General features: G+C 42.0%; 1 protein-coding gene across 1 annotated transcript in view; it reads left to right on the top strand.

Moving 5' to 3' along the window:
• Klhl6 (kelch like family member 6) overlaps window positions 1-25604 on the top strand; it is a 39712-nt gene extending 14108 nt beyond the window's left edge. The window contains exons 2-7 of the mRNA XM_021185382.2: window positions 3839-4004; window positions 13162-13611; window positions 16854-17091; window positions 21188-21390; window positions 22537-22750; window positions 23990-25604. Of these exons, the coding sequence (XP_021041041.1) occupies window positions 3839-4004; window positions 13162-13611; window positions 16854-17091; window positions 21188-21390; window positions 22537-22750; window positions 23990-24291 (1573 nt within the window). The 3' untranslated portion in view covers window positions 24292-25604. The remainder of the gene's footprint in view (window positions 1-3838; window positions 4005-13161; window positions 13612-16853; window positions 17092-21187; window positions 21391-22536; window positions 22751-23989) is intronic.
• Window positions 25605-26282: the final 678 nt, after the last annotated feature.

Genomic DNA, 26282 nt, shown 5'->3' with positions numbered 1-26282 from the left:
GTAGATGAATCATGGGTCTATGGCTCCATCCATGGCTGTGATGGGAGACTCGAGTCATGGCGCATAACTACGTCCATGTGGTAGGAGATATGCTGAATGACTCAAGCTCTCTGCTGAGTATCATTGATTCACTGTATTGGGCAACTGGCTTACTGTTCTGAATCTATTTTTGTTTTAAAATGAGGATCTCATGCTTGTTGGTTCACATCTTTCTAGAAACTACTTTTTGTTATGCAGTGTTTCACTTATATGCTAAGGGGTACATTTTTTATTCTTTTTATTTTTGTTATTGAGAGAGATGGAGGCATGGGAGAACATGTGTGTGGGCTCATGCATTGGAGGTCATAGGACAATTTCTGGGAGTTGGTTCTAGTTCTACCATATGGAATTGAACTCACACCTTCACATTTATCACTAGCCCTCCTTCGGCTTCTTTTTCTTTTCTTCCTTCCTTTCTTTCCTGTTGGATTTTCCCTGTCCAATTATATTAGGGCAGCAGGAGGCCTGTGATGGGACAGGGAAAAGGGAGGCAGCACTAAGAGTTGCAGAGATGGAGAGCATAGCAGGGAGAGAGAGAGGAAGGCAAAATGGAGGTGGGCACGAACCAGTGTGCCTTGATCCAGCCACAGGTAGTTATGATATCATAAGGTTAGAATAATTAGGATAAAGCTTTTATCATTATCAGTTGGCTCTGAAGTCATTTAATTGGCATCTTGTAAATTGTGATTTTATTGATACATAAATCTGATTGGTTAACCATAATTATAAGTCTTAAGAGTTTTGGTTCTACCAGGTAATTGAGTGTTGTGATGGCTGACCATGGGGTGGGCGGTCATTGCATGGTAGTTAGAGGAACTTGGGAGCTGCAGCCTGGGGAGTTGGTTGGTAAAGACAGAGACAGCGGGACCACAATGGTGGCACCATGTGTGGGAATGTGCCAGTTCTGCCAAGGGACATGGGAGCTCTGGCACAGAGAGATGACTGAGTTGAAATCACCTAGCTGGAGCCATGTGGCTCAACAGTGCAGGTACTAGAGTGGGAACATGCTGGCTCACTTTTTTATTACTTCCTGCAATTCTTTTCCTCTCCTCTCCTCTCCTCTCCTCTCCTCTCCTCTCCTCTCCTCTCCTCTCCTCTCCTCTCCTCCCCTCCCCTCCCCTCCCCTCCCCTCCCCTCCCCTCCCCTCCCCTCCCCTCCCCTCCCCTCTCCTCTCCTCTCCTCTCCTCTCCTCTCCTCTCCTCTCCTCTCCCTCCCTCTCTCTCTCTTCCTTCCTTTCTCCCTCCCTCTTTCTTTCTTTCTTTCTTTCTTTCTTTCTTTCTTTCTTTCTTTCTTTCTTTTTCTTTCTTCCTTCCTTCCTTCCTTCCTTCCTTTCTTTTTCTTCCTTCCTTTCTTTCTTTCTTTCTTTCTTTCTTTCTTTCTTTCTTTCTCTTCATTTCTTTTCCTCCTAACTTTTTGTCATTATTGTTATAAAACAGGCAAGCCTTCAACTCACAGATTTGACTGCCTTGGCCTCTCAAGTGTTGGGACTAAATGTGTATGCTGTCACATTTAGCCTAAAAAAAGAGACATATATCTATGTGATCCTCCTAGCTCTGCTTGTTTGACATATCCTACTGGCAGGTACCATCACAGCCTGCTAGTATTCTTAATTATTCTTATTTCTTTAAGTTAACATACAAAGAGTGGGGTTCATTATGGCATTTCAATCCTTCCCCTTTGGCTTTTGTTTTGTTTTGAGATAACTTCATTTATCTCAGGGTGAGTTTAAATTTGCTATATAGTGGGAGGGTGGTTGGCCTTGAGCTCATTATCTTCCTAACTTTACCTCCTGTGTACCTGAATAACAGGCATGTGCCACATATGCCTGTGCCATTATTTATTCTTATGCATCACCCCCTCTAGATCCCCAGTCCCCCCAATAAGAGGTAAATTGCTAAGAACCAAGCTGGCTGTGCTACCACAGAACAGACCCAGTTTAGTGTACTCAGTGTTGATGCTGAAATAATTCCCTGATGTTTGACTTTGTATCCTACTGATTTTCTTGAGTATTGTCCTTTTTTAGGCTCCAGGTAAGGGCCCTAAGTTCTACTTATAGTGTCTCTTCTGTGGCTGGCCACCATGGGGACCAAAATTTGTCCATGCATGTGTTTGTATGAGTCTCTGGGTGCAGCAATAGCTGCCTGGGGGTTCAGCTGATGAAGAATTTGTTGGCCATTAGTTTTTATTAGTTTTCCTTAGTTTTAATTCCCTCTTACTTGCATTCAACATGGTGGTCATGGCCAAGGGCAGTGACAACATGTCAGAGGATAGCAAGGAAATGCTGAGACTTTGGGAATCAGATGTGCACAGAGACCTGGAGAGAAAGGCACTTTTCTTATACTTCTTTTTTTTTTTTTGTTTGTTTTCTTTCTTGTATCCATAAAGGGTTTAGGAGTTAGTGTCTTTAGAGTGGTGTTAATATAACCGTGGCTCCACCTTTGCTATAGATAAAGGTGGACAATGTGCAGAAACCCTGAAACTGGGAACCTAAGAGAGATCAGGACACATGCTGGCAAGCCAATGGCTAAAGTTGTGAATGACCTACTCAGAATTTGGATGTCAATTGTCCCTAGCATGCTTGTGTTTTTGAATGCTTAGTTCCTAGCTGGTTGTGCTGTTTGGGGAGGATGTGGGACCTAGTTGGAGGAAGTGGGTATCTGGGAGCAGGCCTTGTTACTTACCACCCAGCTTCACTTCCTGTCCTATCTCTGCTTTCTGATTTGAAAATGCAAGGGAGTGGCTCAGCCTCCTGCTGCCACAACTGTCCTTGCTGCTGTGCTTTCCCTCCCATGTGACCTGTGCTTTCAAGGCAGGAGCTAGAGAATTCTTTTTTCCGTACATTGTTTCTTGTTATCTGTTTAGTTGCAGCAACAAGAAAATTAATTAATTTATCCACCAAACACCATGTCTCTCACCAGCTAAAATCCCGCCGATATTGGTCTGGAATGTCATACTTGTTTGAGTTTTTACTGATGTATGTGGTCTTACATATTCTTCAAATACTGCATGAAGGTGGGAATTTATCAATAACCATTTGCATTTTCTCATTGTATTCTCATTATGCCATGATGTGAATGAGTCTAAGGTTTGAGTGGGCTCCAGCCTTCTGCCTGCCACAGCCATTGGGCAGCACGTTTTTATTTTTTGGCTTCCTTCTGGGCTTTTGAAAAATCAGGTTGCTTGAGAATTACCTGTTCTTGGAGTCTCCTTGATTGTCTCAAACAGAAGGCTGTCTGTGATACTACAGTGCCAAAGCAATATCTTTATCTTTTGTTGAGACAGATGTGAAGTGTGTCCTCCAGTCCTTGCAGGATTAGGCTGAAGCAACCTTCTCTAAGCATCTGGTCTTGTTTGGTTTCCTCATGTACTGCTTCTTGCATGCCCAATTCCTTTAATTTTCTGGGAAATCCAAGTGTGGACTAAACTGGAGTAGAACATCATCCATTGAATGTGATTCTAAGAGAGAATTCAGAAACTACACTTAGGAATGTTGTTCAGTTAAGAGTACAGATGATCCTAGAGAGACGAATAATGTGTCACCTTGAAATACAGTGACTTCATTTAAGAACTTTTCTTTGCGCTAGGTGTTGGATTAGCATATTCAAGAAGAGACAAAGAACCAAGGGGGACGATCTCAAGAAGTCAGCAAGTCAAATGACTGTTTCTATGTTTGCAATCAGTTCAGGTCCTGACTTTGGGACTTCACTGTTGCAGGAGGGCAGATGACTTTAAAGGGGGATCTGTTCAGGTCTGGGACACAGGGTCCTGGAAGGATTCACATCACAGGTCTCTCTTCTAGGGCCATGTTCTGCAACGACTTAAAAGAAAAGTATGAGAAGAGGATCATTATTAAAGGGGTGGATGCTGAGACCATGCACACTCTCCTGGTCTACACATACACAAGCAAGGCTCTGATCACCAAGCAGAATGTTCAGCGGGTTCTGGAGGCTGCCAACCTTTTCCAGGTGTGTGACCAAACACGTTCCGTTCTCTTTGAAATGAATAAAAGCAGGGAGCTCTCAGAGACCTGCTTAGGGTAGCTGCCAGACATGTATCTGGGATTTGCACATGCATACATGCACTCGTGTGGATGCACGCACACACACACACACACACATGCACACAGAGAGACAGACCCACAGAAAGAGAGATACATGTATACAAAGACAGATAGACTGACTTACTGACATAGACCCAGAGATACACACACATACACATATACACACACACACGGAGACATACATACAGACAGAATGACAGACTCATGTACACAGACAAACTGACAGACACAGACACACACACACAGAGACACAGAGACACAGAGATAGGCAGGCAGAAAGACAGACAGACAGACAGGCAGGCAGAAAGACAGACAGACAGGCAGGCAGAAAGACAGACAGACAGACAGACTGACAGACATATAGACACAGGGATACATACACACAGAGAAACAGACAGAAAGACAGCAGACATGTGTACAGAAAGACAGACAGACTGACAGACATATAGACACAGATACACAGAGACAGAGAGAGACAGAGACACACAGAAAGAAAGACACACAGACACACACACACATAAGTCAAGGTTACAAAGATGTTTGTTTGGATATTCAGTGGAAGGTGATGCGATGAGGCATTGCCTACTTCATTAGATTAAGGGAGGAATGTAGTGCCTGGTTCTACACTTGGTATCTAACTGCAGCACAATGGCTGCCAAGTGTAGCAGCCCAGTTAGAGCCAGTGGTGGAGCTCTTGCTTCCTATACAGAACATCTGTTCTGAGTGTGAGTTGGACAAGAAATTAAGGTAACACAGAATATGACTGAAAGTGCTGTGATTTGAAATTGGGTTTTATGATGGAAGAAAGTACTGCTAGCCAACACACCATGCAGCTTTCAAGTGATGATGCTGTCTAAATGTGGGGCATCAAGATAACATGAGATAAGCACTTGGTGGCTATGAAAGAAGAATATTGAGAAGTAAGCCGTGTCACAGAAGAGAGAAGACTTCAGAATTATGATTTATTTTAAAATAATATATTGCTTCTATTCAACGATATTTGCTTCAATATGATTGTAGCAATTACACTAGCTTCATAAACTAATTAGACTACGAATAATGTCAGTTTCATCTATAATTATATCAAGGGTCCCATCTAAGTTATCATCTATGGCCAGGACTAGGATTTTACTGTTGACATTGATTTTATCGTATTAATGTTGTCTCATTGCCTAGATGTGTAAGAAACAGAGTCTGGGGATAGGCCACGTCATTCCTAGGGACCAGAGATGAGCATCAAATCTTATGTATGACTTGGCTCTTGTGGAAATGATTCCTGTTTGTGTCATAATTGGCTTGGTAGTTGAAGGGAACAGAACCCAAAGTATGGGAAAGTATGTATCCCTGAAGGGTTCAGGGACCAAGATAGTTGGTAGGAGGATTAGCTCTGTTGAAGTTGGGGTTAGGGAGGGATTTATATAGTCTGGCAAAAGACAGGAGTGTGGAAAGGAAATCCATTACAATGCAGCCTTGATGAATTTTGAGTAATAGGTTGCTACTAGTTTAGTCAATTTCATTGGCTCAGTTTCCTGGGGCATCCTAAAGATGCCAAGCCAATTATTTCTCTCAGGGCTGCTTTCCTGGTGATGCCCCCAAGTCATGCTCCTGACATGCTGTCAGTGCTCACTATCAGCCCCTTTGACTGGCAGGAAACTATCCCTCTTTATGGGAGGGTGAAATCACGAACTTCATGCCCTTTGTAACTCATCTCCTCCTTCCCACTATTTTAATAATATGACTTTCATTAAAGCAGAGGTGTGTCATGTAAGTGTGTATCTGAGTAGGGTACCTTGCAGCCTCTAACATCACTAGCTGGGATGGATAAGGAGCATTGCGTATGCTCCAGCTGTCAATAGATCTCATCCTCTTATTTCCTGGGTCAGGAGTTTGCCCAGCAGCAAATGTGTGTACTTGGGAGGTGTTGACACACTTCTCTTGCTTCACAACTTGGGTAGAGCCACGTGAGGGAAGTTATAGAGAGGTAGGGCGATCCTGAGAGCTGTGGCCTCATGGCTAGATTTGTTTTTCTCTTTAGTCTGTAGGTTTCCTTCAAGGAGTTTCTTAGAACTAGATTAATGGCTATAGATTCTTTTAGCTTATTTTTATCATGGAAAATTTTTATTTTTCCTCCCATTATAATAGATGGCTTTGCTGGGTGAAATAGTCTGAGTTGGCATTTATTGTCTATAAGAATTTGAAATACATTTTTTTTCCAGGCCCTTCCAGCTTTTACGTTTTCATTTGAAAAAAGAAAATCTGTTGTTCTGATGGAATTGCCTTTATACGTGACTTGCTGCTTCTCCCTGGCCACTTTCAGTATACTTTCTTTGTTCTGTACATTTAGTGTTTTAATTATAATATGACAAGAGGAGGTTCTTTTCTGGTTTTGTGTGTTTGTTGTCCTAGATCCTCCTATTTATCAATTGGTATTTTAAGGTCTAACTTGGGTAACTTTTCAGTTAAGATTCTTTTTTCCTTTACTTTTAAGAATTATATGATCATGTGTGTCTCCCATTTTCCCCTTTCAACGTCCTCCAAGTTCTCACATTACAGCCTTCTCAACTTTATATTCCCTCCCCATTTTGTTTTTATGCCCACTAAGTCCAGTCAATGTTGCCCATATGTGCATGGGTGTGGGGCCATCCTCTGAAGCATGCAACTCCTACTTCCCTACCAGTGGCCACATCTTTCAAAACTAATGATTCTTTCTCTTCAGCAGCTATTAGCTGTCAGTAGCTCCCCAGGAAAGGGTGGGGTTTGGAAAACATTCACCCTATCTATTACATAATTGTCCCTGGCATGATCTTATGTAGTTCTTGTTCAGCTAACGACTATTACTAGGAATTTTAAGTGCAACTGCCACGCCACGTCCAGAAGATGGCATTTTAGGTTATGGTTATTTTATGTTTGTGTTCCACTCTCTATTCATCATCTCTTTCTTTCTGCCTCCTCTTCCACCTGTTTTGTGAGCCTTGATGGTGGTGTGGTTAATGTAGATGTCCCATTTAGGGCTGAGAACCCAGCTACCCATTCTCAGCACTCTGCCCAGTTATGCACTGCTCCACTGACTGTTGCCCACTGCAAAAAGAAGCCTCTCTGACCAATGTTGAGAGCGGCCCAAGTCTGTGGGTATAAGGATAAATATTTAGAGGAAAAGTAGACACCATGAACATTTAGATAAATAAAAACAACAGGTTCAACCCTGGGGTGACCCAGACATGAATTCCCTCTTGTGGAATGGGCCTCAAGTCCAACCAGGAAGCTGTTTTCTCATAAAAGTCAATCCACTAGCCACCATTAAGCATATCATGTTTGGCAAGTTGATATTGTAGCATGTAGGGTCAAGTGCTAGATAAGATTTCTGATGTCTTTTCTCCCCCAGCAGCCAGCACAGGAGGATCCCAGTCTGTTTGTCCTTCCTTCGTTCCTTCCTTCCTTCCTCCCTCCCTCCCTCCCTTTCTCCCTTTCTCCCTTCCTTCCTTCCTTCCTTCCTTCCTTCCTTCCTTCCTTCCTTCCTTCCTTCCTTCCTTCCTTGTTTTTTATTTTTTATTTTTTGGTTTTACGAGACAGGGTTTCTCTGTGTAGCCCTGGCTGTTCTGGAACTCACTCTGTAGACCAGGCTGGCCTCGAACTCAGAGATCCGCCTGCCTCTGCCTCCTGAGTGCTGCGATTAAAGGAGTGCGCCATCATGCCCAGCTTTCTTTCTTTTTTCCTTTCTTTCTTGCTTTCTTGCTTTTCTTGCTTTTTAAAACGATTTATTTATTTATTTTTATTTATGAGTACACTGTAGCTATCTTCAGACACACCAGAAGAGGGCGTCAGATCCCGTTACAGATGGTTGTGAGCCACCATGTGGTTGCTGGGAATTGAACTCAGGAACTCTGGAAGTGCTCTTAACCGCTGAGCCATCTCTCTAGACCTCTGTGGTTGATTTCTATATGTTCCACAACCAAAGTGCATGGTGTCTTCAGCACTATGGTCTTACAATGTAGTTGTGATGGGCAATCAAGGGAAATAGGAATGGCTCATACTGCTTTGTAGACCTGTGGTACTTAACTGGACTATAACTCCAGGGAGGTATCCCATGCCTTGTACTTTCATAATTCTTTTAAAACTGTATTTTATATCTTCAGAACTATATTCTTCTGTGCCTGTTATCCATAGATTTATCTTTTCAGAGTGTCCCCTATTCTGCCCTGCTTGAATGTTCCACTTCTTCCATGTTGTCTTCAAGCTAAGCTGTTCTAGCCTCTGTAGATCTATTCTATTGATGTAACTTCCATAGAGCTTTTGATTTGACTATGTTTTTCATTTCCAGCAATTCAGATTCATGTTTCTTCATTATTTCTCTCTTTGTGGAATTCCTTTTTTATAATTTGCACCAATGTCCTTGTTTCATTTCAGCTGTTTATGTCCTAACCCAGGTACTTCTTTCCTTCTCTAAGCATACTAATAATCATTCATTTGAGTTCAGCGTCTGAGATTTTATTTAACTCACTCTCACTAGATGTTATCACTGTGGAATGTTTGACCGAGTTATGTTTTCTTGGCTTTTCATATGTTACCTCATTGGTCTGACTGTATCTGGTGTTATTTCTTTGCTTCTTTTTTTTTTTTTAATTTTTAATATTTTTATTACATATTTTCCTCAATTACATTTCCAATGTTATCCCAAAAGTCCCCCATAGCGCCCCCCACTTCCCTACCCACCCATTCCCATTCTTTTGGCCCTGGCATTCCCCTATATTGGGTGGGGCATATAAAGTTTGCAAGTCCAATGGGCCTCTCTTTCCATTGATGGCCGACTAGACCATCTTTCGATACATATGCAGCTAGAGACAAGAGCTGCGGGGTTCTGGTTAGTACATCATGTTGTTCCAACAATAGGGTTGCAGATCCCTTTAGCTCCTTGGGTACTTTCTCTAGCTTCTCCATTGGGAGCCCTGTGATACATCCAATAGCTGACTGTGAACATCCACTCCTGTGTTTGCTAGGCCCCGGCATTTCTTTCTTTCTTTTTTTTTTTTTAAATCAAATATTAGTTGAAGTATTTGCAGTGGCCACATGAGACTTAGGTGTGGTAGAGTTGAGTGTTCAGAAAATAGTTCAGTAGTCTAATAGCTCCATGACAGCAGAATGCCTGGTGTTAAGTATATATTACTGAGTAGGTTATTAATTATGAGAGCAACCATGTTGACATTTTGATGTTTGATATTACCGCTATGCAAATGTACTACACACACGTACACATACACAATACACACACACACACACACTGAAAGGCTTCTAAAATGAGTAAAGACTCTGAATAGATACTTCTCAAAAGAAGACCTACAAATGGCCTCTCTAAGGCAGGCACTTCTTATGGGAACTGTGGCGCTAAGTCTTTGATGGTATTTTAGGAGTTCCTGTGCAGCCACATCTCTTTGGCGTTATTTCAGGAGTTCCTGTCAAAGTTATTTCCTGTCAAAGAGTCAGGTGCTTACTGTAACCTTTTACTCACCTATCCCTCTAAACAGGAAACTGGCTGCCTGTTGCCATTGTGTGTCATCTCTCAGTTCTGAAAGCCAAGTTCATGGAGCAGTATGTTGAACACTTATCCAAAGGCAAATACAGGAAAAACAATTTCTTGTTCTCATGGCTGTCTTTCATGCCCGCAAATTCCTTGCTGCTGGTTAGATCACTCAGAAATACTTGTTGATACATATTTTGGGAAAACGTAGGCAATCAGAGAAACCCACCTTCCCTCCTTGTGATCATAAGGTCTTTAGAAATGCTTCTGGCACTTTGTTAGCTCAACAATTCATGCCTGTAGCTGTAATTAGCAGCTGTAATTAGCAAGCAGGATTATCTTTGCAGCTGCTATGTGACTTCAGGCAGCGCTGTTTACTCTGAATTCTCTATTTCCTCCTCTCTACAAATGTAATGTGAATATTTTCTTTTTGCTAATTCAATAAAATGGATTTGTTGAAAAATACTTTGTTGCATGCAATGAAAGATGAAAAAGTGCACAGGTCTTACTTAGTGCATCCCAGATGCCTAAGAGATCTTTTATTCCTCTACCTTTTCTAACTTCTTCTGTTGTCAGAGTTTGGAGAAGGATTGGCTGGAAACAAAAAGCCAACATTGTAACCTAGATCCTGAGTTGCTAGCATTAACTGAGGAGAGCACAGAGCATAGCTGCTACAGGGCTGAGGAGGGGGATAAGAGTGGTTCATTGGAGAAGCCAATGGGAGAAGTGGCTTTTAAAAAGGAGCTTCTGGGAGAGGTGGGATTTCTCTACTTTCCGTATCCCTCTTTTTCTCTATACAGTCATTTACCCAGAACTGAAATGTCCATGATGAAGTAGATTCTTCATTATATTGCCACACCAGTAAGTAGCTCATAGAGTTTCCCAGAGCTGGGCAGAGTGGCACAAGCCCATTATCCCAGTATTTGGAAGGCTGAGGCAGGAGGATTAAGAGTTTGCGGCCACTCTGGGCTGCTAAAATAAAAAACAAAACAAAAATGAAGCAAGTGAGCAAACAAACAAAAACCCTCAAACCTAAACCAAACAACAACAGCAGCAGCAACAACAACAGAAACATTTTCTATATAATCAGTTGGAAGATATGGTCTGATAGGAAAAATCATGTTTCATAATTGAACAAAACCCTGAAAGTAGGGGATGTGTGCCCCAGGGTACTCTAGTATAAAGTCTGAACTGCACTTAACTCAGTCTATCAGTTCAAAACCAGCCCTAAGACCACTCCTGCCTTGCCTGTTCCTTCATCCCAAGAGCTCCCTCACCTCCTCACCAGAACTTGTACTTTGCATACTGCGCTCCACCTGTCAGGTCTGTCCCCTTATCAATCAGCACCTGCCTTCAGATGGGCTTTCTCTCCTGTCCTACCCTGTGCTCTCCTTTTTCTTTCCCCTTAAGTGGTCAACTCAACTCAAGCACAGGAACAGTGTGACCTTGTGAAGCCCAGTGGACAAGGAGAGGTCAAGGAGACTGGACTTTTTCAGGGCAAAGCTCCAGAGAACAAGAAAGACTGAACTGAACTGTTTTGTGAGATGTTATTTGTGAAATGAGTATTTATCATAAAGGCACTGACCGTGCTTTGGAATTTGTTAAATGCTATCCAAACACTAAGCTCATATTCTCTTGAAGAAGATGACGGTGTTAAGATGGGATATGGGAGCCGATCGATCCTTTTTAATTCATTGGGGGAGGGGTAAATACACATAGACATTAACAAAGATAGAGAAAACATCCCTATAGCATTATGGATGACTGTGGTGCCTTAAATTATATTCTGTTGTGGGGCCAGTTACTGTGTAGAGTTATTGTCCTTTGGTGGCAGAGTTTGCATCATGGCTTACTCTGGTCAGCTGAGTATGAATGGCAACTGCATGGGCAGCCTCTGAATCTTTCAGAGAGTTTGTGTGTCCCTGCCATGGTTGGTTCCTCTTCTGTTTGGGGCCAGTAGATTTCAGTTAGGGCTTTCTTGCTCCCCTGGGTCCTGGAATGAAGAGTCCTGTGAAAGTCAGTGGGAGATGGACACTAATGGCTAGTTCTTGAGGTTTGGGCTCTGTGGTTTATTTCAGTTTAATTTGCCACAAGATATGTGACAGACAGATATTTATACATGGAATAGTTTAATTTATAACCTTTTAGTTCTTCTCTATGCTTATGTAATTACGTGATCATTCTTCTTTGCCCACAGTACACAGCTACTTTTTCCGGCTATGTCTTTAAAAAGCAAAGATTCTTTTTAAAAGTGTTATGAGGGAGAGGGGCAAGGAAGAAGGGAGGGAGGGAAGGAGGAAGAGAGGGAGGGAGGGAGGGAGATATGTGTGTATGTCCTTGTGTTGTGTGTGGGTGCAGGTGCATGCATGCTCTAGCCTGAGTGTGGAGTCAGAGGACTACTTTTGAGTTTTGGGTCTTACCTGCTACCTTGTCACTGATACGTTAACCAGGCTGGCAGGCCCTTGTGCTGCAATCCATCCTCCTGTCTCTGTCTCCCATAGGGAGTGCTGGGATAGCAGATACTTTCATCACTAAGCCTAGCTTTTTTATGTGGGTTCTGTGGATCAGAACTTGGGTCATCAGGTTTGATTAACAGGTGCTTCTATCTGCTCAGACATCTCCATAACTCAAAAGATAAAGATTCTTATTTAAAATAATCACAAGGTCATTATTGATATTAAAATTAATAATAATTTTTATGTCCCTAAATATTAGTGCTTGTAGACATTTCTCTGACTTAATTTGTTGCTTAAATCAGTGATCCAAATATGGCTCATACATTGAAGTAAGTTGAAATTATCTCCTTAATCTCTCATCTTTAATATCGTATTTTTATTCTTTGATAATTTATACATGCATATAATGTCTCTTGATCTTGTTTACACCCCACTTCTTCTCTAACTCCTTCAAGATTCACCCTGATCCCTCATCCTTCCTTCCAACTTCATGATCCCTCTTTTAAAAACAACCCACTGAATCCATCTTGTGCTGTCCATAGACTTGTAGATGTAGGCAGAGTTCAGGTTCTTACATTCTTTTCCTTCTTTTCTCCCTTTTTTCCCCTTGTAGCATATTTACAGAAGAAATTAAATTAGTTGTTCCATGAAGTGTCCTACCATATAGGTATGGGTGAATGTATATTTATGGTATCATTTAACATTTATTTACTTCTATATCATTTCTGTAAATTGATGATTTAATTATATGGCTTAAATGTAGGAAATATAGCTTAATGGCAGAATATTTACTTAGCACATGTGATGATGTGCTCAACACTACAAAATAAAATAAAATAAAAATAGAGGTTTGATCAGATTTGATGAAGAGATTTGAAAAATCTCCACATTTTCACATGACTTAAGGTAATCTTATAACATATTTTTAAAATTATTTATAGAGTTGTTGGCTATGGGAATGTATTAATTTTAGACTCATCCCTTACTGTTGTATGTTTAGGATGTGTCTGAGTTTGGCTGGCACACACAACTCACTGATAAATGTTCTTCTGGGATGATCACTTTCTGGTCTGACTTTCTTCTCTTTTGTTAAGTTTTTACAGCTGGTGGATGCCTGTGCCAGCTTTCTCACAGAAGCATTGAACCCAGAAAATTGTATTGGAATACTGAGGCTGGCAGACACACATTCTTTGGACAGTTTAAAGATGCAAGTCCAAAGTTACATCATTCAAAACTTTGTTCAGATTCTGAATTCTGAGGAGTTCCTTGAACTTCCTGCGGACACTTTGTACCACATCCTGAGGAGTGACGACCTGTGTGTGACTGAGGAGGCTCAAGTGTTTGAGACTGTGATGAGCTGGGTCCGGCACAAACAATCTGAACGACTCTGCCTGCTCCCTTGTGTCCTCGAGAATGTGCGTTTACCACTTCTGGATCCGTGGTACTTCGTGGAGATGGTCGAAGCAGACCCTCTTATTAGACAGTGTCCTGAAGTCTTCCCACTGCTTCAGGAAGCCAGGATGTACCACCTTTCTGGCAACGAGGTGAGTTGGACTTGAGAGGTATTGCATTTTGTTGGGAATGTAAGGCATTATCCAGGGACTCTTGTCCACAAGTCCATCATTCCTGAATCTGGGGATCCCTGATCTATATAATGGGGATGATATCACATTTTCACACAGCTGTTGGGAGGCTTAAGTGAGACATGGACACCCATGGCCCTGTGCCTGTCACATCCGTCCTCTGTCCAGTTGTGTGCAGTCTAGTCAAATCATCATTTTAAAGGGGTTCTACTTTCTTTCCTTTCTCTGCTCTTGTGAGAATTTGCATCTGTTATCTATTCTGACATTGCCTAGATTCACAGTCTCATCATTTCTTCCCAGAATTTCTGGAAATCCCTTAGACCTCATCACTGTGTTCCCAGTCTGTCCTGCCTCCAACTCATTCCCACCCCTGGTATGGTGGAAGTTGCAGGTGTCAACTTCACCCCTGGTCTGACCTTTTTACTGGCTCTTCATCACTTTCAGAAAGATACCCACTCTTTCTGCTAAAGCTCCCTAAACTCCACTTTGATGAAATATCTCCTTCCCAGGTCTCTGCCATAATTTACCATCCACTTCTATTGTGTGTGTTCGTGTTTTATTTTTCAATTAAAAACAAATTTAATTTAAACATGTATTTTAAATTAAAATATAATTATATAATTTCCCCTCTTCTCTTTTCTCCCTCCAACTCTTATGATCAAACTTGTGGCTTCTGTTTATTTAATTGTTGAAATGTGTGTTTGTTTGTTTGTTTGTTTGTTTTGTGAAATGTTTAATTGTTTAAATGTATACATTCTGCTGTGGTTTTGATGGACTGCATCTAGTTCCTAAACAAGGCAGATGCTAGCTAAATGTTTTCTTTTTTCTTCCTTTACTTAACTTCTGCTTCTACTCTAAAATTCAAGCCAAGGTCACCTTCTCCAAAGAACCGTTTGTTTTTTTATGGTCATTGGTTCAATCTTTGGTCATGAAACCAAATACCACCTGGCAAACATTGAATTCATTATCTTGTAAATAGTCTAAACTTGCAACTTGTTACAATAGGAACTAGGGCCTACTGAACTTTTCATCTCTAGATTTTAGAAATCCCTGGTGTGTTGAGAATGTTCAATATTTATGATTAAATGGGCACCAAGAAAGCATTTATACCTATTTATTTATTCTCTTTTGCAATTTCTGAAGATATCTTTTACTTAGCATCTTATAAAGACACGGCAGGGTTTAGTGAAGGGACAAGCTAACAAGAAAACTATATTATAGGCAGAATTTGCTATTGATTTTACACTCATGAAACCTCCTGTGTACCTATCACTGTGTGAATGAAAGCTCTAAGATTAGCCAGAAAACCTCATCTGCAGGCTATGGTAGAAACCTCAGCCAAAAGTCTGGAATGGTATCTGTCTGGGAGTCCTCTAGAGAATGTCCCCATATTGGTGTGGATCTCTCTACTTTTTAGTTGTTCTTAGACCTGTCACCTACCTATTCTTCACAGGTGTCCTGAGTGTTTGGTATTATAGCATTTCTCAAGCCTGAGATTTTCTTTCAGAGAGGAGGTTTTCACTTCAAATTGCATCACGTTAATGCTGGTAGTGTCTGTTTCTTCTCAAATGGAGTTGCAGAGAATTTCTCCATCCATAAAAGTAGCTGGATTTAGTGGCATAAAACTGTTCATAATTTCTCCTCATCATCTGTACCATAATATTTTGGTTAGAGAGACAGCTTCTGGACAGTATGGAAGGAAGTACATGTGCTCTGAGTCCTTGGAGGAGGACATTATTTGAGGCCATTTTGGAGACTAGGTACTGCAGTGATTTACATCATAAAAAGTAGTCCACACAGAGGCCTTGATTACCTGTCTTGCCCATCCATCCATTCATCCATCCATCCATCCATCCATTCATCCATCCAACCATCCATCCATTGACTCATAGAAGACCACAAGATCCATGTACTGTTTTTCCTGGTGCTAAGGATCCATTAGAGAAAAAGGACTGTCCTTATAGTAAATTACAAGACTGTCCTTGAAGCATTGCCTACAGTATTGAATTCCTCACTGAACAAGGATGCCTGTTTATGTTGTAGGTTGGGGACAGAAACCAGGCTGATGTTGGGAAGAAAGCTGCAGAGAAGCGAAGTTTGTCTTTGGTACCAACTCATTGCATAATACTTTCAAGTGTCTCCAAATTCTTTATCCTTCCTGTCCCATCCTTACTCTATGGATTTCCTACTGTTTATACTCTCAGGCTCTGAAACAAAGGCTTTATTTCTGTCACACACACATACACATACACACACACACACACACACACACACACAGAGCCACACACACCTTTTAGGCTATGTTATGGCTGTCTGTGGTCAAGGAGCTTTATTTCTTTTAAGGAAGTTCCTCTTTGGATCTGAAGGCTTGCTGTCTCCTGCAGGGCTCCCTTTCCTTATAAAGATCTTCTGCATGGTGATGTATGTCTCTCTCTGTCTCTCATGCACACACACACATACACACACACACATAGATGCACACACACATATATATAACTGCACATGCATATACAAAGGGTCTCTGTGCCTCTGTCTCTGTCTCTCTCATATGCATATACAGATATACATACACACACACACACGTGGGCATACACACACACACACACACACACACCCCTTCAGGGCCACATTATGGCTGTCTGTGGTCATGATTCTTTATTTCTTTCAAGGAAGCTCCTCTTTGGACCTGAAGGCTTACTGTTCCCTGCACCCCCCCCTTCCCCCCACCAATAAAGCCCTTTGGAAGGGTGATGTGTGTCAGTTCTTTCTCATGGATTTGCCACCCTGTTCTTTCTTTTTTACATTATGATAATAGGTATTGAGTAAATGTTAACTTTGACTTTCATTCCAGGAGTTCAGGTTTCAGACAAGGTAGTAAAAGAGTCAGGAAATGCATTTGATGGCAAATAAACTCTTGTCTTAAAATAGCACAAAATGACAGGTAACATTTATCCAGTACCTATTACACAGTAGGCCCTGGATCAACACATTCCATGTATTATGCCATTTAATACAACAAGCCTACTGGGTAGTTAAGATCAAATAGTCATTACACAAATGATGAAATGGTCAAGGAGGTAAAATCATGTGGCCAACAATGGTGGAGTGGAGATTGTGGCCTGCTTTTTTGTGGTTCCGCAGCCTACGCTCTGCACTGTCATGCTGTGCTTCCTCTGCTTACATGTCCTCTTCTTGGTTTCTAGATTATTTCAGAGCGCACCAAGCCCAGGATGCATGAGTTCCAGTCTGAGGTGTTCATGATCATTGGCGGCTGTACAAAGGATGAACGATTTGTGGCAGAGGTAACCTGCCTGGACCCCCTGAGGCGCAGTCGCCTGGAGGTGGCCAAGCTCCCACTGACAGAGCATGAACTGGAGAGTGAGAATAAGAAGTGGGTGGAGTTTGCATGTGTGACATTAAAAAATGAGGTCTACATATCAGGTAAGCAGGAGGCTAGCACTAAAGCAGTTCCCTAGTAGTAAGCATCCTTCCCTTTCCTAAGTGGAAAACCAACCAACTACCCTGTAAGAATATCTGAGTTCACAGAGGTCTCGCTCTGTCTGGGTCAGAATATGGAACCAGGAGCTCAGGTGGTCTTATTCTGGAGAAAACATTATCACTTAATAAATAATGAAATATGAGCAACACTATATTAAGATATGTGAGGACAGACAGCTCTAACCCTTATGCAGGAGCAAAAATGAAAGTTATGTTGGGGCTTGTTCAGTCTGCTACAGGCTCAGGGCACTGATGTGGATGTAGTACTAGAGATATGTCTTATCTTTCCACAAACCTGAGCTTCCCAAATTTCATAGACATTCTACAATATACTTCTCCTGAAGTACTGAGGAATACAATACCTTTTTATTACTAAGTTGTTGCTTAATCATTAATGATTATTTGCGTTTGTCTTCTTCTTAGACTTAAAGTTCCATGAGAGTTAGCACTATCTTTTTCACACATAGTAATGCTCAATAAATATTTTTGAATGACACAGTCTCCACCATTGTTACTTTATAGTACATAAATCTGTACTTTAACAATACACAATTACCAATAACAGTAAGGGAGGGTATATTATGAGGTTGGAGAAAACAGAGCTCAGAGATATTCTAGAATGTAATGAAGGTTACATCCTAGTGTTGGACAGGGTCACAATCCAGAGGCTAGGCCCAAGTCTTAGTCCTCATTCAGATCAAAAGGTGGTTGCAAAGACTCTCCTCTTTCTTCTATGTATTTAGTGTCCTTCAGAGGTTATTATCAGCTATTCTTTAGGTTTGTTCATTGTCGTGTCCGCTCTCGACCAGCAAGAATGACATGACCACAAGTCCTTCTAACAGCAGTTTATTCAGTCCTGTTTCTTCTTGTTTATATCTCCCCCCAAACCCTGGGCCCCTCATTCTTATATACTCTCAGTTCTCATCCACGCACAGCACGCCACGCCACCTCACCAGGCATGCAGCTTCAGCTAATCAGGGCAGCAGGGGCATATCTCCATCAAGATGGATTTACCGGTATCCTGGTACACCTGCACAGCTCTCAAGATGTTTGTGGTTTATATGAGGAAGTCAGGTGCAAGTCATACGACTTAGCTGCAGTCCCTGGCGCCTTCTTGGGACTGCTGCCACACCTGCTCCCCACAGTTCATAATATTGATTAGGCTACATGTTTCATTTATTATTCAATGTTGTAGGATTTGAACAATACAGAGAATAGAAAGTAAAATATGGCAGTCTTTCTGTTCCCCATGTTTTAATTTTTATAAAATATTTTTATATTCTGTTAGGATAAGTAATGTTATTTCTGACAAGACTTAAAGTCCCACTTAATGAATGAACACAAGGGTGTGTGGGAGTGGTGGTGTCAGGAGTCCATTGCTCAACTTAGGCATTCAGGGACTCAGGTTTCTTCTGTCTTTTGATTCTGCCATCTCCAACACACGGCCTGAATGAGAAGACACATCTATTCTAGAAAGACTTAGCCTGGAAAGGCCACAAAGAGTTCACTGGGAAGAGCCATCAGTATGCCCTTCTTTCACAGAATAGATGTGGGGTTAGTGTGTTCCGTCACTCACAGCACACAAAGCTTTGCCAGTGAATGTTAGGATTATCTTTTAGGTTCCCTAAGCGCTCTTAAAAGAATGGAAAACATAAATAACCTGAGTGAGGTTGAACATATATAGTTGCAGCTCTTCTCATATGTGCACACAATATACTTTCCAAACTAACTAGGTGTTAAGTCCCTAAATAAACATAACAGTTGTTGTCTTTTAATAAAGATCTCATTGAAAGTTTACATAGTGTTTTATAATCTTTAGTACTACCCAAAATGTCTCAAATAGAGGCCTTTGAAAGGTACAAAGCAAAGGCAGATGTTCAGGGAATATGAACACAACACTAAGAAAGGAAGTGCAGCCCTTTGCAGTCTTAGGACTAAACTCAGAGGCACAGCCTGGAGAGCCAGGCTTGCACACACATATACTCAAGAAACCAATTAAAACAGCCAAATTAATAGCAAAAAAGCAAAAAGAGGAGATTTGTTCAATGTGACCATATTGGAAAGAAGAATATCTTGTAACCCTGTTAAAGTTCATCTTTGGGAACCCAAATTGAAATTATAGGTTTTTGATTTGTTATGTTGAGACATAGTCTCATTATGTAGATCTGGCTGCATTAAACTCTCTGTATAGGCCAAGGTGGCCTCAAGTTCATAGAGATTCCATGCTTCCGCCTCCAGAGTGCTGCAGTTAAAGACATAGCATCGCCATACGTGCTAAGATGAATGTGAGTAGAGGGTCAAGGATATGCACTTCCAAGCAGGCCTGGTCAAGTTTGTGGTGCTGCCCATCACAAGCTCATTCTTATCTTGTCTTTGATCTTGTCTGACAAGGTGTTCTAAAAAGTTATTAGAACTCCATGAAATCTCCTTCTGGCAGACAAGTTCTTGATTTGGCTGGTGCTAGACACTTAGCCTTTTTCTTCTTCCAAGATGAGATCCCTGGAGTAATTCTCATTTCTTGGGGTCCATGGTTTCATTTCAGTAGTAAGACTGAGGGTCACAAGCATCTCATCAAATTATCTTCATTTCTGCATACTGGTTACATCATTATAATGGGGGTGGCTGGGAGTTGGGCAGTCTTGGAGGACTATTAGAAGCATCTATAAAAATTCACAAGCATGTGTCTTTGAGCTAGATATCACACTTTTGTGTTCCAAGAGAGTTGTAAAGGAAATATTGTCCATTTCACTTTCAAATGATCAATTGTCAGCATTTCATATTTTAATAATAAAAATTAATTAAAAATAGGACAATTCCTGCTGCTGTCTCGGGGGTGCAGGAATGGGTTCTTTTGCTCTGCCAGCAAAAGAAATAATAATAATTAAAAAAAATGATCAAGAGGTGCTGCTAGAAATTTTAGAGAGCCCCAGAAGAGCCACCAGATGGCACCCAGGAAGTCAGTATTCTCTATTTGGGATTCTTGGTTTTACTGATAAAAGATTTTAAGAATAAACTCAAATGGAAGCTAAGGACAGTTTATTAGAGTCTAAAAGAAACTCCAGGAGAGGAAAGCAGTAACTCTCACTGTTCCCTGGAAGGGAGGAGGAGAAAGGAGGAGAGAAAAACCAAAGCCTTGCTGCTTTAGATAAGGCATCTGGAGGACAGACTGCTGAGCACAAACAGCTTCCAGGCAGGCAGGCAGGGGAGCTTTAGAAAGAGTACAGAGTCCCACAGTGTTGGTTAGGGACTTTACACCTTTAGCCAGCATCTGAAAGAAAAAGACAAAAGCACTAGAACTAGTTGGGCCTCAGATGCAGCCCCATCTAATGGTGACTTGGCTTAAGGGGTTGCCTGACTAGGAAGGCACCAGGGGTGGGAACTCTGGAAAGGAAAAGGCACATTGTCTTAAGGTAGAGTGGCTTTCCTGGGAGTAGCCCATGGCCAGATTCCTGAGGTGCTCCACTGGATTAACCCTTGAGAAGAGGCAAAGTCTCCTCTCTACCTAGAGATGGATTCCACTCTTTATCCCATTTACTCTTTTATATAGATTGAAGATATAAGCTTGAATAATTTTGTAAGATCTCTTGAAAATTTCTTCTAAATTGTTTTTTTCCCTTTTATAAATAAGTACACTTAGAACATAAGCAGTAGTTTAAGACTACTGTTTATGTTCTAACTTCCTGGGTGTCAAGGTCCTACTAGCCCTACCCAGCCTTTTTGGGGCACAAACCTTAGATTAGTGGGTTCCCACCCACCAAAAGGCCGACCTCACTGAAGCCTTTCCTGGATCCTCTCGGTTTGCTCTCCATCTTGAGTGGTGTGAGTACTGCTCATCATCCCAGCCTTTGTGGCACAGCTCCCACCCCAACCAGCAAGGCTTCCTACTGTTTTGAGTTTGTTTTGTCCCTCCTATCAGACCTTATCTCGCCCTAGCTTGGACTCATCTGAAAATTTAGTACTTTTAGAGTTTGGGAAATGTTGTGGAAAACTATTTTGAGACATCTAGTTGGTGTTTTAAAATTCATTGTGTCTCTTGTAGGTGGCAAAGAAACACAGCATGATGTTTGGAAGTACAATTCCTCCATCAACAAATGGATTCAGATCGAATATTTAAACATAGGTCGCTGGAGGCATAAGATGGTCGTATTGGGTGGCAAAGTCTATGTACTTGGGGGTTTTGATGGCTTACAAAGGATCAACAATGTGGAGACGTATGACCCCTTCCACAACTGCTGGTCAGAGGTATGGGAGATTGTTTCTATAAATAATTTCAACAAAAGTACTGCATGTGGTGGTGGCAGGCTTTTTGCCTACTTTGTTCCCTCAGGTGCTTTGACCTGCTCTCTTCCTAGTAGCCATGGCATCAACGTTACTAATCTAGTTCCAGTAATAACACCCGTCTAGATGGCAGGGCATTGTTCTGTGCTAGCCAGAGTCTCAGCTATAGAGGGAAGGCTGAGCCTATCCCTAAGATGGTTTAGCTTTGTTGGTGGCATATCCTGGCCCAGAGTCTGTCTCCTCAGATACTTTCTGTTCTGTTCCTCTTCATACCAGAAACTCCAGGATCCATTTCCTGCACCATTTGTGCACCCAAAGTCACTTGGTTATGGCTAGAAGTCAGCCATATTTATTTTCTCATTAATAATGAACCATTTATAGGCCTTGGTGTGAGTCTCAGCAAAGCCACTGCTGGTTAAAAACTACCTCAGGACAAGGAAACTAACTTTAGCTCCAGTGTTTCCAGATAATTCTCAAGTGTAGATTTTCTTTCTTACTATCAGATCACGTTCAAGCTTCAGAAAGTTTGAAAGGTGGTCATTTTGGGCCCAAGGAAAAGTTATCATCACATTGCAAGGCAATCCAGCTAAAGCTGGTGAACCTATGGGGGTTGGGCCTAAGCGAGATCTTCACTCATCAAGTCCCATCACTTAGTCCCCAAAGCTAAAGGATTATGCAAATTGACAAGAGATTCTTGGAGGTCTTCTTTAGTATCCTGGGGATCACAAACTTCAGAAACACAAATCTGCCCTAGTCCTCAGATCTGCAGTGTTTCCCCAGATTGTGAGTATCTGTATATGTGCATAACTTTAAACCATTGTTGGCACCTCATATTCCAGTCGCCATTGAATGAATATGAATATGCTGACTTCATGTATATAGACATTTAGTCTTACCTGTATTCCTCTTTCCCTGGACTCCAGGATAAGCAAGCCAAAACAGCCAATACTCAGCTTGCTCTAAAAAAGATGGTGGGCTTTGTTTCTCTTTGCACTTTTAGGGGAAGCCATGGGTTTTGTCATTTTAGCCAAAGCATGTCCAAGTATGTTCTGTGAGCCTTTCAAGCAATCTGAGCAGCACATTGACTTCTTGTGCCCTCTGCCTCCGCAGGCTGCACCCCTCCATGTCCATGTCAGTTCTTTTGCAGCTACCAGCCACAAGAAGAAGTTGTATGTCATTGGAGGAGGACCCAATGGAAAGCTGGCCACAGACAAGACTCAGTGTTATGATCCTTCCACCAATAAATGGGTTTTGAAGTCAGCCATGCCAGTAGAGGCTAAATGCATCAATGCAGTGAGTTTCCAGGATCACATCTATGTTGTTGGTGAGTCAGGATGACTTCTTACATATCTGTAGCCCCTTACCCACATGGCCACCTGGGAGACCAGATATTATCCTCTTGACAACAGCTGAGTGATATGGATGGGGATGCAAAGAAAGAGAAGATGGATTTGGTCTAGGTCTTGGTGGGATTTCCCTAGAAGTCCTGGAGATAGAAACAGCCAGACAAAGCATAGATATGGTAGTTCAGAGGAAGAGGCCAGAAGTCACTGCAAGAGTCAAGTTATATTGCAAAGATAACAAATATATGGAAACTGAAATATGCAGTGAAAAAGTGCTCAGCAAGTAGGAAACATTTGTATCTGTTAGTTTGTGATCAAGGGAATGTTACTCTCCTGCTTGGTTTTAGTGACCTGAAAAAAAAAATGTACTTAGTTGAGAGGAAGCCTGGCCAGCCAGACCACAGGTGGCATGTAATTGTTAAAGATGGTAATTATCAGTCCTGATCATTCCCTAGGATTTCCAGGGAGCCTTTTTATAAAAATAAGGTAGCTATGCCTTCCATCAGATATGTGAAATGAGAGGAGGGAGAGAGGCGTCTGGGAGTAGTACAGCTGTAAGTTTTAAAATTCTAGCTGATTTTAATGTGCAGCTGCACCAGAGAACTACCAATTAAACGGTGCCAGAATACAATCAGTGATTAATCAGAGCTAATTAGAGAAGGCATTGGGAGGTAAAACACTGAAATACATGAGGGGTAACACAGTTTTCCCTTGCTTCGGACTTTGTTTGTGGTCAGGCTCCTGAAGGTTTCAAGGTCCAGTATCATGACAGGCAAGCCAGATTGTATCTTAGATCATACTTAATCTATAAAGAGATGCCATTCCTAGCTAATGCCAGGTTGAGGACTTTTATAAACCCCTGCGTTTGTGGTCCTTTTGTTATTTTATAACCATTATGATTCTAGTGCTTTTGACTACAGATGATCAGAAAGTAGCCATGCTGAGGTACCTGGCATTCTCCCAGGGAGCCAGTCTCAGGGTACATTTTGCAGCAGTGCTAAGTCATGTGCCTTTTAGACTCAGATTCCCAGTGGATCAGAATTTAAAGGAGATGAAGTTTCTTGAGCTTAGTAGCCTGGGAATACATTCAGGGTTTCTTGAAAGAAAGCCATCAGGATACTGTGTAAGATGGTAGATTTGGCTTAATCGGAAGTATAATTCTTGTGACTAATGAGAAAAGACCCAGAAAGATGGCCAGCGCGCATGTTCTTTCTTCGCAGGTGGTGCCATGAGAGCACTCTACGCTTATAGCCCTCTGGAAGACAGCTGGTGTCTGGTGACACAGCTCAGCCATGAGCGAGCCAGCTGTGGCATCGCACCCTGCAACAACAAGCTGTATATCACGGGTGGGAGGGACGAGAAGAATGAGGTCATTGCCACTGTGCTCTGCTGGGACCCTGAGGCTCAGAAGCTGACTGAGGAATGTGTGCTGCCACGAGGAGTATCACATCATGGCAGTGTCACCATCAGGAAGTCATATACTCACATCCGAAGGGTTGTCCCTGGAGCAGTGTCTGTGTGACTACCCCTGGAGTCTCTGAGCACTGATTCTATACCATAGCTTGCCCACGCCGTCCCTTGTGAGCCATAGGCTTGGCTTGGGCTTAAGGTTCATCGTGGGGCACCTAGGAAGACAAAGATCGGGATATGTGAGACCAGCCAGGAATGCTTGTGTGAACTACCTCAGGACGAAGGGTAATGTTTAACATTCCATACATGCCTACTTACCCTGGCCTGTGCCAGACACTTACCCATTGTAATTTACTTAGCTATGGTAATGGCCTGCTGCCAGATAGCATCATGCCTGTCTTAGAGGAAGGGAAAAGGAGTTTTACACAGACCAGTTTTCAATGGGTCTCTCAGGAAGCAAGAAGCTAAGCCAAAATAAATCCAGGTCTTTCCATGCCAGTCAGTGTGTCTCCCACCATACTGCCTAATTCAGACAGGAAAACAGGAAGCCAACTGCAAATTCGGCTGGTGTCTCTTTCTGGCAAGTTTGCTAAAGATAAGGGAATAAAGATATTTCTCTGTGCTGTCTCCCTTTTATTCTTTGTACATAAACGACAAGAGAACTCTGGTCTTGGAGCTTTTCAGGCCACTGTGTGTCAAGAGCATTTCCTAAGATCTCCCACTGGAGAGGTCTGTTGTGACTAGTCTGGGCAGACCCATTTGTTTTGAAAGAGGTGAAAGTTGTGTCCTGCTTCCCCTAGATCTTAAGTGTAGTTTTTGATTCTGCCACTTTGGACTAGAACTCTCACTGCCGTTTACTGGCTGGGGGTAGAACTGTGTGTGGATAAAGCACTTGCTGTATAAGAATGGAGACCAGTGTTGGGAGCCCTAGAGTCCACATGAAATCTGGGCAAGCATGGTAGCTGCCTGCAGTCCCAGTACATGGGAAGCAGAGACAGGGCTTTCCCAGAGCAAGCTGGGCAGTTAGCCGGAGTTGATGACTCCAGTTCACCCCTGCCTCAGTAAATGAAAACAGAGAGCCATTGCTGGGAGAGTGTGGGTCAGCAGTTTAAAAGTGGAGAATGACTGCGGAATTCATTTGGTAAAGACTTTGGACCTTCATTCTTGTGACACACAAATAAACCCATGCCACATACACATTTTAAAAAATAAAATACAGTTTTAAAAGTTGAAATGAAAATGTTTTTGTAAGTATTACTTTACTCTTTCAATGGTTTGGTGTCCTGGCCTCTCAGAGTACAGCTTCTGTTTGATTTTTACTTTCGTGTTCTCCCGAGCCCCTCCATCTTCAGACATACACTTCCTAAGGGATTCACCTCACTCCCATGATACCAGCAGAAGCATCCGCCTCAATTCAAACGTTAGACTCTACCATTTTCTATTCACCAGATGGTTTCCATGGACTTGCAACTGGATTTTACCTGTAAAAAGGGTATAACTACCTTTTACTCATGGTTAATACATTTTCAGAAGGGGTTGAGGCTTTCCCAACTACTTAAAAAAGGGCCTCTGCTGTGTCCCATATCTTGATCTCTAAATTTCCCCTAATTCAGTCCCCCCTCTTCTTTTCAATGAAGCAATTCCCTTACTATACATGCACAATCACCCAAGGAGTTGTGACCTCCTTCCAGGTTTCCTGAAAATTCCATATGCCATATTACCCCAATTGTCAGAGACAGGAGAAATGACTCACTGAACCCTCAAAGAAACTCTCATCAAACTAACTCTAAATTAAAACAAGACTGGACCAAGGTCTAATGCCTTGCATATTTAAAATTTGAGGCTATCCCTGCAAGTCCTCCCTTTACATCTCCTTTGATCTCATGTATGGTGGCCTTTAGTCCCCCCCTTGCATTGGCCCCTCACTCCACTCTGATTCCTTCTACCCTTGCCAGCAGTCTCCTTTTCTTTCTAAGGACCCAGCTCCTGCCCTCTTCTCATTCTGATGGATGCCCCACTCCCATCCTAGAGACTAGAGATCTAGAGTATCTCTCTGTCTTAGTTAGGGTTACAATTGCTGTAGAAACACCATGACTAAAAGCA

Source organism: Mus caroli, unplaced genomic scaffold (genome assembly GCF_978045245.1).
Source record: "Mus caroli unplaced genomic scaffold, Mus_caroli_1 scaffold_17, whole genome shotgun sequence".
In the NCBI taxonomy this organism is placed as follows: domain Eukaryota; kingdom Metazoa; phylum Chordata; class Mammalia; order Rodentia; family Muridae; genus Mus; species Mus caroli.
Note: the sequence above shows the minus strand (reverse complement) of the source record. Positions and strands in the feature narration are given on the sequence as shown.